The 18,913-nt window shown below is 39.6% G+C and overlaps 1 protein-coding gene across 1 annotated transcript in view; it reads left to right on the forward strand.

The window, feature by feature from the left end:
* Positions 1-335: 335 nt before the first annotated feature.
* LOC138437849 (antigen WC1.1-like) overlaps positions 336-18,913 on the forward strand; it is a 56,218-nt gene continuing 37,640 nt past the window's right edge. The window contains exons 1-2 of the mRNA XM_069585820.1: positions 336-482; positions 13,269-13,583. Of these exons, the coding sequence (XP_069441921.1) occupies positions 416-482; positions 13,269-13,583 (382 nt within the window). The 5' untranslated portion in view covers positions 336-415. The remainder of the gene's footprint in view (positions 483-13,268; positions 13,584-18,913) is intronic.

An 18,913-nucleotide genomic window follows, 5' to 3' on the forward strand; every position in this document is an offset into this window, starting at 1 on the left:
AGCTGAACCAGCCCTTGAACCGGACGCCTGGCATGGAGAAAAAGAAAGCCATATATATATATATATATATATATATATATATATATATATATATTCTTTAACATAGCTTTTCTGCATCAGCTTAACGGACAGAATGACACCTGACGTCAGATAACCTTGCATCTCATATAAGGAGATATTCAAGATTCAGCATCTAATTGGTGTTTGAACTTCAGAAAGTTTCCTTTTATATAGCGTCTGATGGCAGAGAAGATGTTAAAAAGCGTTTCTATTGGCTCGGAAGATGGCAGTGTCAGGGGATGGGATTATATGAACCCCTTCCTGCTGTAAGAGCCTCCATTAAGGGCCCAGAGAACTCCTCATGTAGTTTGGGGAAACTGAAGCTGTTACCCAAAGACAAGAGGATCAGAGAACCATGAACGGACACTGCTTTCTCCAGGGACTTGTCTGTCTGCTCTTTAGCGTCCTATCGCGTGCTCAAGGTAAGTGTTCTCAAATTCAGCAGACACACTGGATTAGCCATAAGATTCTAGGGGAATGATCTGTGGAGCTGTAAGGACAATACCTTTCTATTTGTTGACCATTTCGTTTTGACCAAATGTGATCCTTAGTGACAGTGAGTGCTGATTTTTCTCCCTCGGGGCTCAGTTATTCAAGTTAAGCAGTAATATGCTGCAGAGATATAAATTCTATTCACAGATCTAACTCTGCGTTTTTAGCCCTCTCCAAGTACACCTAACAGCTCAGAAAATGTCTGACCACTTCTCATTTTTCCTCTAATGGATTATGGCTGAGAGACTGCCTCTGTCTGGGTCTCTGATCTGTCCTTCTCATAATTTATATTACATCTCTCCCCACCAGTTCAGTATTTAGGATCTTTTAGACTGTGGACATGTGTGTGTGTGTGTGCACATGTGTGTTTATGTATGTATGCTTTAAGTGTATGCATACATATGTGCAGACCTCCTGGTGGCTCAGTGATAAAGAATCTGCCTGCCAATGCAGGAGATGCAGGTTTGATCCTTGGGTAGGTAAGATCCTCTAATGAAGGGGATGGCTACTCACTCTAGTGTTCTTGCCTAGGAAATGCCATGGATAGAGGAGCCTGGTGGGTGTTCATGGGGTAACAAAGAGTCAGACACGACTTAATGACTAAACAACAACATACATGTGTGTGTGCATGTGTGTCTGTCTTTATATGTGAGATAAGGGAATGTGGGATAAGGTGAATTGAAAGAGTATCTATAGGCTAAATGTGTGAACAGAAATAAATCTGCCCAGTGGAAGTTGATTTTTTAGATAGGAGTCCATAGAACTTCCCTGGTGGCACAGATGGTAAACATTCTGCCCGCAGTGCAGGAAACCTGGGTTTGATCCCTGTGATGGGAAGATCCCCTGGAGTAGGAAATGGCAACCTGCTCCAATATTCTTGCCTGGAGAATTCCATGGACAGAGGAACCTGGTGGGCTACAGTCCATGGGGTTGCAAAGAGTTGGACATGATTAAATGACTAACACTTTCACTTCACTTTCCATAGAACTCACACTCTCTAAGCCAGGCTGCTGGATTTGGTGGTAGCAATGGTAATGGTGGTGATGATATGTGTGTATGTATGTATGGTGAGGGCAAATATGGAAATCTTCCTTTCTATGAGGAAAGCCCTCTCAGTAGAAACTGTAATCACACCTTTGGATAACCCTGCATTTGCATTCGAACTCTGAGTTTCTTTTCCTTCCCCACAACAACCCACAGCTCAGATGTTTTTCTGCTTTTCTGTAGTCTTTCCCTCGCATAGGATTTGCCAGGACTCTGTCTTCCTGCCTGTAATATTTTCCCTTCCTACCTCTTGGATCAGTGGTTCTCCAACTCCACTGTGCAAAGGAAAAAAAAATAACACCAAATGCAGGTGCCATCAATGGCCTGATGCATTGAAGGCAGAAGAGGGATTTAGTCTTAGAGACTTGATGATGTTCCCCACTGAGGCAGGTCAGTTTTCCCCTGTCTCAGTGGAGAGCACAAGCTTTTTCTGTGACATCTTAATTAATGGGTCAGATATTTAGCAAGAACTCTGTGTTTGTGAATGTCCCTGTGGTGAATATTCTCACTTGTCATTCCCACAGATGCTGTATGAAAGTTGGTCTTCACTGTGCCATTAAATCAGGAGAGTCCAAGATACCTGCTTTGAGTTCCTGAAATTAGAATGAGCTAGTCACATGCCTGGAAAGTCAGCTTTTCCAGGTTAGCCCTTGGTCCTGTCTGCTTTAGCAAAGCTCATCTCTCCATCCCTTTCTGATCCCATATTCCTTCCTTATTTCAAGCCCCCACCCCCCACCCCGTCAGAAGTCTCTGTCTCTCTTCTTTGGGAAACTCCACTCCACCCCAAAGAAGCAAGAAGTTCTGCTCTTCACTCCCTTGTTATATTTCTTTCAACTTCTAGTTGGGGACTTCCCTGGCATTAATATTTCATCTTCCCAGGGATTAAGATTTCATCTTCTAATGCAAGGGGTGCAGGTTCGATCCCCAGTTGGGGAGTTAAGATCTCACATACCTCACAGCCAAATAAAAACAAACAAACAAACAAAAACACAGAACATAACAACAGGAATATTGTAATAGATCCACATCAAAAAAAATCTTAAAAAACCCACAAAATGAAACTTCCAGTTCCTTGGGTTTGGGACATATTATAATGGTGGTTGTCATTTTTTCAGGCTTTGCAGGCTGTTAAGAATAGAGGTAGACTCTCTGAATGAAATATAAAATTGGCTCTCTGATTCCCCTTTGGCCTCTCCAGATACAAGAACAATGAAGGAATTTCTCATTAGGCTAAGGAGAAATCACAGTTCACTCAAACAAGCAGGTTTCCTCAGAATGCTCTGTAGCATCATATTATTAAAGCACATATTCACACACTAAGGAACTCAGTCCACATGAGTTTGTCCTCATATACTTGTTAATTTCAGCTTTGGTATGATCGTTCCAAAGAGCATTAAATATTTTCTGAGCTTGTACTTGTCTCTAAAGTACAAGGCAGGATATACCAGCTCCCTTTATATTCTTTCTGAACACAATGTCTGCATTAAATCTCAGTCCCTACACACACACACACACACACACACACACACACACACACACACACACTTGACTGGATCATCAGTTCAATTCAGTCGCTCAGTCATGTCTGAATCTTTGCAACCCCATGGACTGCAGCACGCCAAGCTTCCCTGTCCATCACCAGCTCCCGGAGCTTACTCAAACTCATGTCCATAGCGTCAGTGAAGCTATCCAACCATCTCATCCTCTGTCATCCGCTTTTCCTCCCACCTTCAATCTTTCCCAGCATCAGGGTCTTTTCCGATGAGTCAGGTTTTCTTATCATGTGGCCAAAGTATTGGAGCTCCAGCTTCAGCATCAGCATTAGTCCTTCCAGTGAATATTCAGGACTGATTTCCTTTAGGGTGGACTGATTGGATCTCCTTGCAGTCCAAGGGACTCTCAAGAGTTTTCTCCAACACCACAGTTCAAAAGCATCAATTCTTCAGCACTCAGCTTTCTTCACAGTCCAACTCTCACATCCATACATGACTACTGGAAAAACCATAGCCTTGACTAGACGGACCTTTGTTGGCAAAGTAACATCTCTGCTTTTTAATATGCTCTCTAGGTTGGTTATAGCTTTTCTTCCAGTATCATTTTATATCCACTTTCAAAATAATATATTTTAAATTTCTTTTTGTTCACGAAAATATCTTCTATGCCATTTACATGGTTGCCAATATTTCAGTCATCCCATGAATCATAACTTATTTATCTAATCCTATTTATTGTACATTAATATTTTCAAATACAATGCTGTTATGAACATCTACATTGACTTAATAGAGAAGCCATTAGTTTTTCCTCAAGATAGCCAATTTAAAGGCCTCCCTCTATATGTATTGCCTAATTGTCCAGCACAGTAGTTTTCAATATTCTCAGCAATATTAATGGAATTAAAAGAGTATTATTTTGGGGACTTCCTTTGTGGTCCAGTGGCTAAGACTTTGTGCTCCCAATGCAGGGGACCTGGGTTCCAATCCTGGTCAGACAACTAGATCCCACAAGTAAGAATTTGCATGCTGCAACTGAGACTCAGCACAATCAAATAAATAATTAATTTTAAAAAAGAGTATTATTTTCTTCATAGTCTTGACATAAGAGCATTGATCATTTTTTTAATCCACATAAACACTATATACAAAAAGATATCTTCTTTCCTATATTACTGTTTTAAGATATCTTATATATCAATATTTTTTCTCTAGAATGTTTTAAAACTTCTTATTTATTTATAGGAACTCTCTGTAAACAAACAACACTTCTTATTTTTCTTACTTATTTTTGTAAATATTTTCCCCAGTTTTTGCATATATTTTTAAGGTTGCATATGTTTATGGGGGGTTATGTGGTCAAATCTATAATGTTTTACTTTTTTCACTTCTGCCTCTAATGCAGTGTTTCAAATGCCATTCTTCATCTCAAAGCAACATTGAATTAAGTTTTATTTCCTGCAAATAATTTTGCAGTTTCACTAAAGAATATTCAAAACCTTATTTTGAATTTATTTATTTATCTGAATTTGTATTACTATGTATGATGGTGAATATACAGATAGGAATTACATTTTAGATATATGATATCTTAGCCCCATCACAAAATAAAAATGCATTGTTTCATGATTTCATGGATATGATATCAAAAGTACAGGCAACAAAGCAAAAATAGACAAGTGAGGATATATCAAACTGAGAACTTCCGCAAACCAAAGGAAACATCAACAGAGTGAACAAGCAAGCTAGCACAAATGATATAAGGTTTTAATTTCCAAAAAATGAAGAAACTCTTGCAACTCAAGGGAAAAAAAACCCCAAACCTGATAACTCAATTAAAAAATTGACCAAGGCCTTCTCTGCATCTATTGAGATAATCATATGGTTTTTATTTTTCAATTTGTTAATGTGGTGAATTACATTGATTTAGACATTTCTCTAAAGATATACAGATGGCCAATGGGTATATGAAAAAATGCTTGACATTGTCAATCATCAGAGAAATGTAAATCAAAACCACAAAGAGATATCATCTCACACATGTCAGAATGTGGGGAAGGAAATGGCAACCCACTCCAGTACTCTTGCCTGGAGAATTCCAGGGATGGAGGAGCCTGGTGGGCTGCCACCTATGGGGTCGCACAGAGTCGGACATGACCGAAGTGACTTAGCAGCAGCAGCTGCGTGTCAGAATGACTGTTTTTTTTTTTTTTAAAGACACTTAAGTGTTGGCAAGATTGTGGAGAAATTGACACTTTCTATGTACTTATCCATGCTAAATGTATAAGTTGTATTAATAAAACTATGCAATCCTGGGATTAAATCTCTGGGTTTTCACTGTCATGAGTCCAGATTCAGCCCTGACCTGGGAACTACGAGCCACAGCACAGCCAAAAATCAAACAAGCAACAGCACAAAAACTATGACCAGAAAATCTGTATGATTCATAGTGATGTCCCTTTTCATTCTTGGAATTGTTAACTTTATTTTCTCTCTGCTTTTCGTAAGCATTGCTCAGTGTTCATCAATTTTCAATGAACCATGTTTAAAGGGCTTTCTTCTATGTTTTCTACCTTATGCTTACTTTCTTTTCCATTAATTTTTATTCCTTTTTAAATTAACCCCAACATTCTACATCCTTTAGACTTTCTCATCTCCTAGTTTCTTAATTGGGAGCTTACATTTTTTTCACTTTCAGTCTTTCCTCTTCTCTAAATCTGGGGTATAAATTTCCCTTAGGCACTACCTGGATTTCATTAGAAGAATTTATTATCATATCATTATTTTGTGTTTATTATCATTATTATCAATCTTTATTATCATTATTTCACAATATTTTGTAAGTTTTAAATTTATTCCCAGATTCAGGGTTTTTTTTTGGAAGGGTGTTGCTGAATTTCCCCATTTTAATTCTATTCCACTGAGGTCAGAGTAAATACTCTGTATGAACTCAAAGAGTGAAAGATTTTGTCCTATTATATGGTCATTTTGGTAAAAGTTCCTAGTGCATTTACAGTAATGTGAACTCCTGCATTGTTGGGTGCATTGCTCTATGTGTTACTTAGTTAAATGTGCTGATTATGTTGTTGTACATCTGCTGTATTCTTTGTTTTTTGTATGTCTGGTCTGTATGCTACTGAAAAAGATACAGTAATAATCCCGAATTTTGATTGTGATTTTGTCTATTTCTTCTTTTCAATCTGTCAAGTATATTTCAAAGCTATGTTCTGTTACCTTTCTTGAATTTTGTTGTCTATAATATCCTTTTTAAGGGTGCATCTCATTATAATCATGAAAATTCCCTCTTTAATTCAATTAGTATATCTTGACTTGAGTCTACTTTCTGGGACATTGATATAGCTACTCCAGTTTTCTTACAGTTAGTACATTTTTTCCATCATTTTACTTTCAACCTTTCTTTGCTTTCATAATATAAGGTGAGCATTATGCAAGTAACATGTGCGTCAACTTTGTTTTATCTTAATCTATTTACTGTAAATACAATTACTGATATTGATGTGTTCATATCTACCATTTGCTTTAAAAAATTATTTATTTATTTTAATTGGAGGCTAATTACTTTATAATATTGTAGCGATTTTGCCATACATTGACATGAATCATCCATGGGTGTACATGTGTCCCCATCCTGAACCCCCCTCCCACCTCCCTCCCCAACCCCTCCCTCAGGGTTGTCCCAGTGCACCAGCTTTGAACGCCCTGTTTCATGCATCATACTTGAACTGGTGATCTATTTCACATTCAATAATATACATGTTTCATTGCTATTCTCTTAAATCTCCAACCCTCACCTTCTCCCAAGGGGTCCAAAAGTCTGTTCTTTATATCTGTGTCTCTTTTGCTTTCTTGCATATAGGGTCATCATTACCATCTTTCTGCATTGGTGTTTTTCTGTCTGACTTACTTCACTCTGTATAATAGGCTCCAGTTTCATCCACCTAGTTAGAACTGATTCAAATGTATTCTTTTTAATGGCTGAGTAATATTCCATTGTGTATGTGTACCACAGCTTTCTTATCCATTCATCTGCCGGTGGACATCTAGGTTACTTCCATGTCCTGGGTATTGTAAACAGTGCTATGATGAACACTGGGGTACATGTGTCTCTTTCAGTTCTGGTTTCCTCAGTGTGTATGCCCAGCAGTGGGATTGCTGGGTCGTATGGCAGTTCTATTTCCAGTTTTTTAAGGAATCTCCACACTGTTCTCCATAGTGGCTGTACAAATTTGCATTCCCATCAACAGGGTAAGAGGGTTCCCTTTTCTCCACACCTCCAGCATTTATTGTTTGTAGAGTTTTGGATAGCAGCCATTCTGACTGGTGTGAGATGGTACCTTATTGTGGATTTGATTTGCATTTCTCTGATAATGAGTGATGTTGAACATCTTTTCATGTGTTTGTTAGCCATCTATATCTCTTCTTTGGAGAAATGTCTGTTTAGTTCTTTGGTCCATTTTTTGATTGGGTTGTTTATTTTTCTGGTACTGAGCTGCAAGAGCTGCTTGTATATTTTTGAGATTAATTCTTTGTTAGTTGCTTCATTTGCTATTATTTTCTCCCATTCTGAAGGCTGTCTTTTCACCTTGCTTATCATTTCCTTTGTTGTGCAAAAGTTTTTAAGTTTAATTATATCCCATTTGTTTACTTTTCCTTTTATTTCCATTACTCAGGGAGCTGGGTCATAGAGGAACCTGCTGTGATTTATGTTGGAGAGTGTTTTGACTATGTTTTCCTCTAGGAGTTTTACAGTTTCTGGTCTTACATTTAGATCTTTAATCCATCATGAGTTTATTTTTGTGTATGGTGTTAGAAAGTGTTCTAGTTTCATTTTTTTAGAGTTGGTTGATGAGTTTTCCCAGCACCACTTGTTGAAGAGATTGTCTTTTATCCATTGTATATTCTTGCCTCCTTTGTCAAAGATAAGTTGTCCATAGGTGCATGGATTTATCTCTGGGCTTTCTATTTTGTTCCATTGATTTATATTTCTGTCTTTGTGCCAGTACCATACTGTCTTGATGACTGTACCTTTATTCAGTTCAGTTCAGTCACTCAGTCGTGTCCAACACTTTGTGACCCCATGAACCACAGCACGCCAGGCCTCCCTGTCCATCACCAACTCCCAGATTTTACTCAAACGCATGTCCATTGAGTCAGTGATACCACCCAACCATCTCATCCTCTGTCATCTCCTTCTCCACCTGCCCTCAATGTTTCTCAGCATCAGGATCTTTTCAAATGAATCAGTTCTTTGAATCAGGTAGCTAGATATTGGAGTTTCAGCTTCAACATCAGTCCTTCCAATGAACACCTAGGACTGATCTCCTTTAGGATGGACTGGTTGGGTCTCCTTGCAGTCCAAGGGACTCTCAAGAGTCTTCGCCAATGCCACTAGTTCAAAAGCATCAATTCTTCAGCGCTCAGCTTTCTTTATAGTCCAACTCTCACATCCATACATGACTACTGGAAAAACCACAGCTTTGACCAGACAGACCTTTGTTGACAAAGTAATGTCTCTGCTTTTTAGTATGCTGTCTAGGTTGGTCATAACTTTCCTTCCAAGGAGTAAGTGTCTTTAATTTTTCATGGCTGCAATCATCATCTGCAGTGATTTTGGAGCCCTCCCCCAATAAAGTCTGACACTGTTTCCACTGTTTACCTATCTATTTGCCATGAAGTGATGGGACCAGATAACATGATCTTAGTTTTCTGAATGTTAAATTTTAAGCCAACTTTTTCACTCTCCTCTTTCACTTTCACCAAGAGGCTTTTTAGTTCTTCTTCACTTTCTGCCATAAGGATGGTGTCATCTGCATATCTGAGGTTATTGATATTTCTCCGAGCAATCTTGATTCCAGCTTGTGCTTCTTCCAGCCCAGTGTTCCTCATGATGTACTCTGCATAGAAGTTAAATAAGCAGGAGGAGAATATACAGCCCTGACGTACTCCTTTTCCTATTTGGAACCAGTCTGTTGTTCCATGTCCAGTTCTGACTATTGCTTCCTGACCTGCATACAGATTTCTCAAGAGGCAGGTCAGGTGGTCTGGTATTCCCATTTCTTGAAGAATTTTCCACAGTTTATTGTGATCCACACAATCAAAGGCTTTGGCATAGTCAATAAAGAAGAAATAGATATGTTTCTGGAACTCTCTTGCTTTTTTGATGATGCAATATATGCTGGCAATTTGATCTCTGGTTCCTCTGCCTTTTCTAAATCCAGGTTGAACATCTGGAAGTTAACGATTCACGTATTGCTGAAGCCTGGCTTGGAGAATTTTGGGCATTAATTTACTAGTGTGTGAGATGAGTCCGTTGTGTGGTAGTTTGAGCATTCTTTGGCATTACCTTTCTTTGGGATTGGAATGAAAATGGACTCTTTCCAGTCCTGTGGCCACTGCTGAGTTTTCCAAATTTGTTGACATACTGAGTGGAATTCCATCACCTCCACTAGCTATGTTTGTAGTGGAGGTGATGCTTCCTAAGGCCCACTTGACTTCACATTCCAGGATGTCTGGCTGTAGGTGAGTGATCACGCTGTCATGATTATTTGGGCCATGAAAATCTTTTTGTACCATTCTTCTGAGTATTCTTGCCACCTCTTCTTAATATCCTCTGCTTCTCTTAGGTCCCTACCATTTCTGTCCTTTATCGAGCCCATCTTTGCATGAAATGTTCCCTTGCTACATCTAATTTTCTTGAAGAGATCTCTAGTCTTTTCCATTCTATTGTTTCCTCTATTTCTTTGCATTGATCACTGAGGAAGGCTTTCTTAGCTCTCCTTACTATTCTTTGGAACTCTGCATTCAAATGGGTATATATTCCTTTTCTCCTTTGCTTTTTGCTTCTCTTCTTTTCACAGCTATTTGTAAGGCCTTCTCAGACAGCCATTTTGGTTTTTTGCATTTCTTTTTCTTGGGGATGGTCTTGATCCCTGTCTCTTGTATGGTGTCACGAACCTCTGTCTGTAGCTTTGTGGTATAGTCTAAAGTCAGGCAGGTTGATTCCTCCAGTTCCATTCTTCTTTCTCAAGATTGCTTTGCCTATTCAAGGTTTTTTGTATTTCCATATAAATTGTGAAATTATTTGTTCTACCAATACCATTGGTAGCCTTATAGGGATTGCATTGAATATATAGATTGCTTTGGGTAGTATACTCATTTTCACTATATTGATTCTTCTGATTAATGAACATGGTATATTTCTCCAACTATTTGTGTCATCTTTGATTTCTTTCAGCAGTATTTTATAGTTTTCTATATATAGGTCTTTTGTTTCTTTAGGTAGATTTATTCCTAAGTATTTTATTTTTTTCATTGCAACAGTGAATGGAATTTTTTCCTTAATTTCTCTTTCTGTTTTCTTAATTGATCCACCTGCTTTATGTTCCCTTTTCTCGCCTTTTCTTTCTTCCTTTAGTATTAAATAAAATCTGTTATTATTTCAGATTTTCCTTTTTCCTTTGATTTTCAGCAGCTTTACTAGGAGTGGGGGTTTTCATACTCTTCTATTTATCTTTTTGAAAAATTATCTATCATTATATCTTCAAATATGACTTCTGTAGTTCTGTCTCTCTGTCTCTAGATCTCTTCTCCCTCTCCTCCTCCTTTTTCTTCTGCTTCTCATCTCTCATCTTTAGTACTCCTCTGAAAGAGGTGAAAGTGAAGTCACTCAGTCGTATCTGACTCTTTGCAACCCCATGGATTGTAGCCTACCAGGCTTCTCCATCCATGGGATTTTCTAGGCAAGAGTACTGGAGTGGGGTGCCATTCCCTTCTCCAGGGGATCTTCCTGACCCAAGAATCGGGCCCAGGTCTCCTGCATTGCAGGCAGACACTTTTACCATCTGAGCCGCCAGGGAACACATTAGGATTCTTCTAAGTCACTATATTCTGGGTCCTATCTAAAATTCTTTTAACTTATTCATTCACTTTTTAAGGTTGGCAATGGTTTCTTTGATATTTTTATTTATTAATGATTATTTGGTATTTTTTCATCTTTTTATTCTCTCTTTTCCCCCCTAAATACATTGATCATAGTTAAAATCCTTATCTGCCAAGTCCAACATTTCTATCATGTGTGTCTTTGCATTCTCTTATCTTCTGTTTTTCACTTTGACCATTTGTCGTGTTATCCTATCTCGTCAAATATCATGTTATTTTTTATTGAGTGCTATAAATTATATATGAAAAAGTAAGCTATTCCTGATACGTTTTCTAACACTTATAAAGATTTACCCTTTGTTTTGCTAGACAGGTAGGGAGAAGGGGTATATGTCACTCAAACATCTAAATATAACCTAAAACTGAGCTATAACAAGTGTGGGTTTCCATTTTGGTAGCACTCAGTCCACCTCTGATTTTTCTGTCCCTGTGACATGGACTTTCAGAGATTTCAGTTCAGAGCCTGGATTCTTTGGTAGCTCAGTACCCAAAAGAATAAGAAAGACTCTGCTTTCCAAGTCTTTTTATGTAGTTCTTTAGCTTCCTGCCCTCCTCAGCTTATATACTGGGCAGATATTTGAGGAGAAAACCTGCTGTGTGAGAGGCTCTCAAGACTCTAGTTTTGTCACTCCAGCACCAGGTAACCGCCAAATTATTCTGGCTTCCTGTCACAACAGTAGTCCTCTGCTTGCCCAAGCCCAGATTCTGAATCATTAAATTATGCAATGAATTGGCAAATTCTCACAGAGAAAAAGAAGCTATAGATCCTGGACTAACATTGAAATAATCGCCACTCTTTAGAATTTCAGCATATTTAGTCCATGTTGTGTTAACAAATGTCGAATACATTTACTGTTTCTTAAAAAACATTTTCCAGCTTTTAAAGTTGTATCCAGCAAGACCCAGAAAGACACATGGGCTTTCTGTGAACTCCTCCATTCTCCCTGGAAGTGGAAAATTTTAGGTTTAATTCTCTACTTCATTATTTACTTAAAGTGCAGCACTGATAGACACTATTTAACCTTTCTTTATGTCACTTTTATGTATAAAAGGAGAGAAGAATACATTGAGTCTGTTAATATTATTTGTTTAAGGGCTTTCAGAGCAGGAATATAACTTATTTCTGCTCAGTAATAGAACTAGAAGGGTTCACCGGTGGCTCAGTGGTTAGGATGAAAGACACTGGTTAGGTCGCTGGGTCAGGATGATCCCCTGGAGGAGGGCATGGCAACCCACTCTGGTATTCTTGCCTGGAGAATCCAATGGGCAGAGGAGCCTGGCGGGCTACAGTTCATAAGGTCTTAAAGAGTCGGACATGACTAAAGCGACTAAGCACACATACACACTATTTCCCCCCTCAAGATCACATAACTCCAAAATTTGAATAACAGATATTCTTGACACAAAGTCCAAGGAAGGGTTGTATGTTTGGGGGAGCAGAAGAACATTCTCTGATTCCCAATGGAATCTGGCCAATGTCAATCAATGTTACCTGACATCATCTCTCATGCAAATTGTTCAATCCACTCAAAAAGATCACAATTTTTTAAAGCTAAGTATCCAGATCTGAAGTCTGAAGCTTAGAACTGAAAGTGAAATATTCTGGGAGTAAACCAAGACATCTCAGAACCCATTTGTTTTTCAGTTCTGAATGACTGTACCAAGGAGAAGGATTCTAATGGTAGATGATTCATGATTGCTATCTGAGGCATCTGATAAGGCCTGTTCCTAACTCCACTCCCTTTAATCAACCCCTTTATCTCTTAGGTCAATGGCATCAAACTGTGTGTGGTTTGTAAGGAATCCATCCAGCTGCCAACTTGTTCCTGTGACTCTGATCTCATTTAACTGCTCTGAGAAAAGAGACCAACATTTCCTGTAAATCTTTCTCAGATGCTGTGCAGAACTCTACAGATCAGAATGTTAACTCTGATATGACCTTGTAACACCTTCTGTCTCAGACTACTCTGTAGAGTGTTTTCAACTTTATATTTCCTGTTTTATTTTCCTCCTATTTTTCAACCTTATTAATTCTCTTGCCACTGCTATAAGAAACCAGACCCAGCTGCTGCCCCAGTGCAATGACTCCAGTTCAGAATCAGTAGAGTCTGCAGCCTCAGAGGATAGCGCCCCTTACTGCTCAGGTGAAGGTCCCACAGGACAGAAGACCCTTCTCATTCCGCAGGTCAACGCCCTATTGTCCCATTTCTCTCTCCTCAGGCAGCAGACAGCTCCGCCTGGTGGACGGGGACAGTCCCTGCGCCGGGAGAGTGGAGATCCTTGACCAGGGCTCCTGGGGCACCATCTGTGATGACGGCTGGGACCTGGACGATGCCCGCGTGGTATGCAGACAGCTGGGCTGTGGAAAAGCCCTCGAAGCCACTCGCTCTTCTTCCTTTGGGGCGGGATCAGGGCCCATTTGGCTGGGCAACGTGAGGTGCACAGGAAAGGAGTCCTACGTGTGGAGGTGCCCTTCCTGGGGCTGGGGGAAGCACAACTGCGATCATAGGGAGGATGCAGGAGTCATCTGCTCAGGTATGGTCAGTTCCTGCCCAGAAGCGGGGAGAATGGAAGTTCCAAGAAAGCTGGTGTCTGATCGGAGGGACAATAGGGGACTGGTGGGCTAGAGAGGACTGAGACAACTACCCATCCTCCCCGAGTGCCGTGTAGCTGTGAGCAATGAGCTTCATATACTTTTCTCTTACAAGTCTCTGCTATTCTGTTCTTCTCCAGTGGTCTTACCTGACACTAAAATAGCTTTGTTGATTCTCCCAGTTAAAATAAATCTTCATAATTTTTTTTATAATTCACTTTTTGTAAGAGTGAAACATTTGCTAGCAGCCACATACACACTCCCTTTGCACACGAAGGCTATGAGAGGCAGGGATAAAAATGAGGATGTACTTTCCTGGGTGATGTTTTTTCTGTACAAACAATGTGAGACATTATTTTGCACTAAGTTAGTATGAGTGGAAGCTACTCCTACTATATATAGAGGGTATCCCTACAGAGGATATCATTTAACAGATCAGAGATTCTTATAGATTTGTGCCAGATTTCAAGTTTCCTTTGCAAGTTTAGACATAAATGTTCATAGTTCTTTGATGGTAGAGAACGGTTGATGAAATGCTCTGACTCATATATTCCTCCATTGTTACTAGAAAAGTCTCTCGCTCAAATTTTTCCTTTAAAGTATCTGTATAAATGAAACTTTGGAGGAACACTTAGCCATGTACTGACAAGTCAAGGTGGAGGTAAGAAAACTTGAATTTCTGTGTTTTATGATAACAGATTATACAGTTTATACTTGATGACTTCAGTGATATAAGAGAATTGCATTTGGGGGCTTATTTGGAGTACGTGGACAAATATAATTTTTGAAGAAGGTGGAAAAGGTTTTAAAGTAGCTGGGAGGAAGGCAAATGGCAATGGGAGCTGATGAAGGTAACTGTGAGGTTCTCTGAGTAGCACTGAGGGGCCAGGTGTTGGTGTGAAGGATGCTACATGTGCCTAAGGACACAGGATGTGTACACAGCAAGAGACTAGACAAGGATATATCTTTATTGTATTTAGTATCTTTACTCACATCAGATTTCTATTTAATAGTTTTCTTGGAATTTTCCCACACTTATTCTTCCATGTAAATTTTAAAATCAAGTAGAAAATAAAAATGATGCACTATATCTCAGAAGTCTCTATCTTGATATGTACAAAACTATTGATTATTCAGCATATATTTGAATATTTCACATGTATCAGGGTATATAAAACAGAATACAAGAAATACTTCTTTCTTGTTCTTTCTAAATTTTTAATCTCATAGAATTAATATAACAATATCAATAACCTCAGATATGCTGATGACACCACCCTAATGGAAGAAAGTAAAGAGGAACAGAGGAGAGCCTCTTGATGACAGCGGAAGAGAAGAGTGAAAAAGCTGGCTTGAAACTCCACATTCAAAAATCTAATATCATGGCATCCAGTCCCATCACTTCATGACAAAGAGATGAGGAAAAAATGAAAACAGAGATAGACTTTATTTTCTTGGGCTCCAAAATCTCTGCAGATTATGACTGCAGTCATGAAATTAAAAGATGCTTGCTCCTTGGGAGGAAAGTTATGACAAACCTAGATAGCATATTAAAAGCAGAGACATTAATTTGTGACAAAGGTCCATATAGTCAAAGCTATGTTTTTTTTTCCCAGTAGTTATGTATGGACATGAGAGTTGGATCATAAAGAAGGCTGAGAGCTGAAGAATTGATGCTTTTGAATAGTGGTGTTGGAGAAGACTCTTGAGAGTCCCATGGACAGCAAGAGATCAAATCAATCAATCCTAAAGGAAAGCAACCATGAATAATTCATTGGAGCAATGGATGCTAAAGCTGAAACTCCAATACTTTGGCCACAAGAAGTTCCTCTGCAAGAAGAACTGACCCATTGGAAAAGACCCTGAGGGTGGGAAAGGTTGGAGATGGAGGGGGACAACAGAGGATGAGATGGTTGGATGGCATCACTGACTCAATGGATATGAGTTTGAGTAAACTCAGGGAGATAGTGAAGAACAGGGAAGCCTGGTGTGCTGCAGTCCATGGGGTCACAAAGAGTCAGACACAACTGAGTGACTGAGCAACAAAAACAACCAGTTAAATAAAAATGCTTTAATTAGAATGTGTAGCCTGTGACCAAACTCCCAGCCAGAGGAGTCTAGGGGTCCTAACCTGGGCCTCTCTGTTCAGTTCAGTCACTAAGTTGTGTCTGACTCTTTGTGAACCCATGAATTGCAGCATGCCAGGCCTCCCTGTCCATCACCAATGTCCATACCCCGTGTCCAAGGTAAGAGAAGCCCAAGTAAGACGGTAGGTGTTGCGAGAGGCATCAGAGGGCAGACACACTAAGCATAATCACAGAAAACTAGTCAATCTAATCACATGGACCACAACAGCTTTGTCTAACTCAATGAAACTAAGGCATGCTACCCATGACGGGCGGGTCACGGTGGAGAGGCCTGACAGAATGTGGTCCACTGGAGAAGGGAATGGCAAACCACTTCAGTATTCTTGCCTTGAGAACCCCATGAACAGTATGAAAAGCCAAAATGATAGAATACTGAAAGAGGAACTCCCCAGGTTGGTAGGTGCCCAATATGCTACTGGAGATCAGTGGAGAAATAACTCCAGAAAGAATGACGAGATGGAGCCAAAGCAAAAACAACACCCAGTTGTGAATGTGACTGGTGATGGAAGCAAGGTCCCATGCTGTAAAGAGCAATATTGCATAGGAACCTGGAATGTTAGGTCCATGAATCAAGGCAAATTGGAAGTGGTCAAACAGGAGATGGCAAGAGTGAACGTCAACATTCTAAGAATGAGTGAACTAAAATGGCCTGGAATGGGTGAATTTAACTCAGATGACCATTATATCTACTACTGTGGGCAGGAATCCCTTAGAAGAATTGGAATAGCCATCATGGTCAATAAGAGTCCGAAATGCAGTCAGTTCAGCTCAGTCGCTCAGTCGTGTCCAACTCTTTGTGACCCCATGAATCGCAGAAAGCCAGGCCTCCCTGTCCATCACCAAATCCTGGAGTTCACTCAGACTCATGTCCATTGAGTCCATGATGCCATCCAGCCATCTCATCCTCTGTCATCCCCTTCTCCTCCTGCCCCCAATCCTTCCCAGCATCAGAGTCTTTTCCAATGAGTCAACTCTTCGCCTGAGGTGGCCAAAGTACTGGACTTTCAGCTTTAGCATCATTCCTTCCAAAGAAATCCCAGGGCTGATCTCCTTCAGAATGGACTGGTTGGATCTCCTTGCAGTCCAAGGGACTCTCAAGAGTCTTCTCCAACACCATAGTTCAAAAGCAGTACTTGGATGCAATCTCAAAAATGACAGAATGATCTCTGTTCGTTTCCAAGGCAAACCATTCAATATCATGGTAATTCATGTCTATGCCCCAACCAGTAACACTGAAGAAGCTGAAGCTGAACGGTTCTATGAAGACCTACAAGACCTTTTAGAACTAATAGCCAAAAAGGATATCCTTTTCATTATAGGGGACTGGAATGCAAAAGTAGGAAGTCAAGAAACACTTAGGTGAACAGGCAAATTTGGCTTTGGAATATGGAATGAAGCAGGGCAAAGGCTAATAGAGTTTTGCCAAGAGAACACACTAGTTATAGCAAACACCCTCTTCTAAAAACACAAGAGAAGACTCTACACATGGACATCACCAGATGGTCAACACCAAAATCAGACTGATTATATTCTTTGCAGCCAAAGATGGAGAAGCTCTATACAGTCAGCAAAAACAAGACCAGAAGCTGACTGTGGCTCAGACCATGAGCTCTTTATTGCCAAATTCAGACTTAAAGTGAAGAAAGTAGGGAAAACCACTAGACCATTCAGGTATGACCTAAATCAAATTCCTTATGATTATACAGTGGAAGTGAGAAATAGATTTAAGGGACTAGATCTGATAGATAGAGTGCCTGATGAACTACGAACGGAGGTTTGTGACATTGTACAGGAGACAGGGATCAAGATCATCCCCATGGAAAAGAAATGCAAAACAGCAAAATGGCTGTTTGGGGAAGCCTTACAAATAGCTGTGAAAAGAAGAGAAGTAAAAAGCAAAGGAGAAAAGGAAAGATATAAGCATCTGAATGCAGAGTTCCAAAGAATAGCAAAGAGAGATAAGAAAGCCTACGTCAGCGATCAATGCAAAGAAATAGAAGAAAACAACAGCATGGGAAAGACTAGAGATCTCTTCAAGAAAATTAGAGATATCAAGGGAACATTTCATGCAAATATGGGCTCAATAAAGGACAGAAATGGTAGGGGCCTAACAGAAGCAGAAGATATTAAGAAGAGGTGTCAAGAATACACAGAAGGACTCTACAAAAAAGATCTTCACAACCAAGATAATCACGATGGTGTGATCATTCACCTAGAGCCAGACATCCTGGAATGTGAAGTCAAGTGGGCCTTAGAAAGTATCATTACAAACAAAGATAGTAGAGGTGATGGAATTCCAGTTGAGCTATTTGAAATCCTGGAAGATGATGCTGTGAAAGTGCTGCACTCAATATGTCAGCAAATTTGTAAAATTCAGCAGTGGCCACAGGACTGGAAAAGGTCAATTTTCATTCCAATCCCAAAGAAAGGCAATGCCAAAGAATGCTCAAACTACCGCACAATTGCACTCATCTCACACGCTAGTAAAGTAATGCTTACAATTCTCCAAGCCAGGCTTCAGCAATACATGAACTGTGAACTTGCAGATGTTCAAGCTGGTTTTAGAAAAGGCAGAGGAACCAGAGATCAAATTGCCAACATCCGCTGGATCATGGAAAAAGCAAGAGAGTTCCAGAAAAACATCTACTTCTGCTTTATTGACTATGCCAAAGCCTTTGACTGTGTGGATCACAATAAACTGTGGTCCTCTTTGGGGAGATGGAAATGGATAAATAACAAAAGGCAAGCAGATCATCCTCTCTCTTATCATTCATTCTTATATCAGTGGTCAAGCTAATACTTCAATTCTTTAATATATGTTGTGTCTTTTCTGTGTTTTCCTGCTCTCTGTAGTAGATTTTTATTTTGTTACATCATTCTTTTTGAGAATTCAAAGTTCATATACTTATGCAATCAGAGTCTTTGACCAGGACAAATTGCACCATGGACATAAATAACCATGAGCACACCCAGAAACCATGCGAATTATTTTAAAAAATAGTTCTTTATGATGTGCAGGGATTGTTTCCCATTGGATTACCTTTTCTGTATCCAAATATGGTCCCTGAAGGATGAAATCATGATCATGAGTCTTTTATTTGGTCTCTCTCATACTCCATCCACTC

The sequence above is a fragment of the Ovis canadensis genome, chromosome 3, assembly GCF_042477335.2.
Source record: "Ovis canadensis isolate MfBH-ARS-UI-01 breed Bighorn chromosome 3, ARS-UI_OviCan_v2, whole genome shotgun sequence".
NCBI lineage: Eukaryota > Metazoa > Chordata > Mammalia > Artiodactyla > Bovidae > Ovis > Ovis canadensis.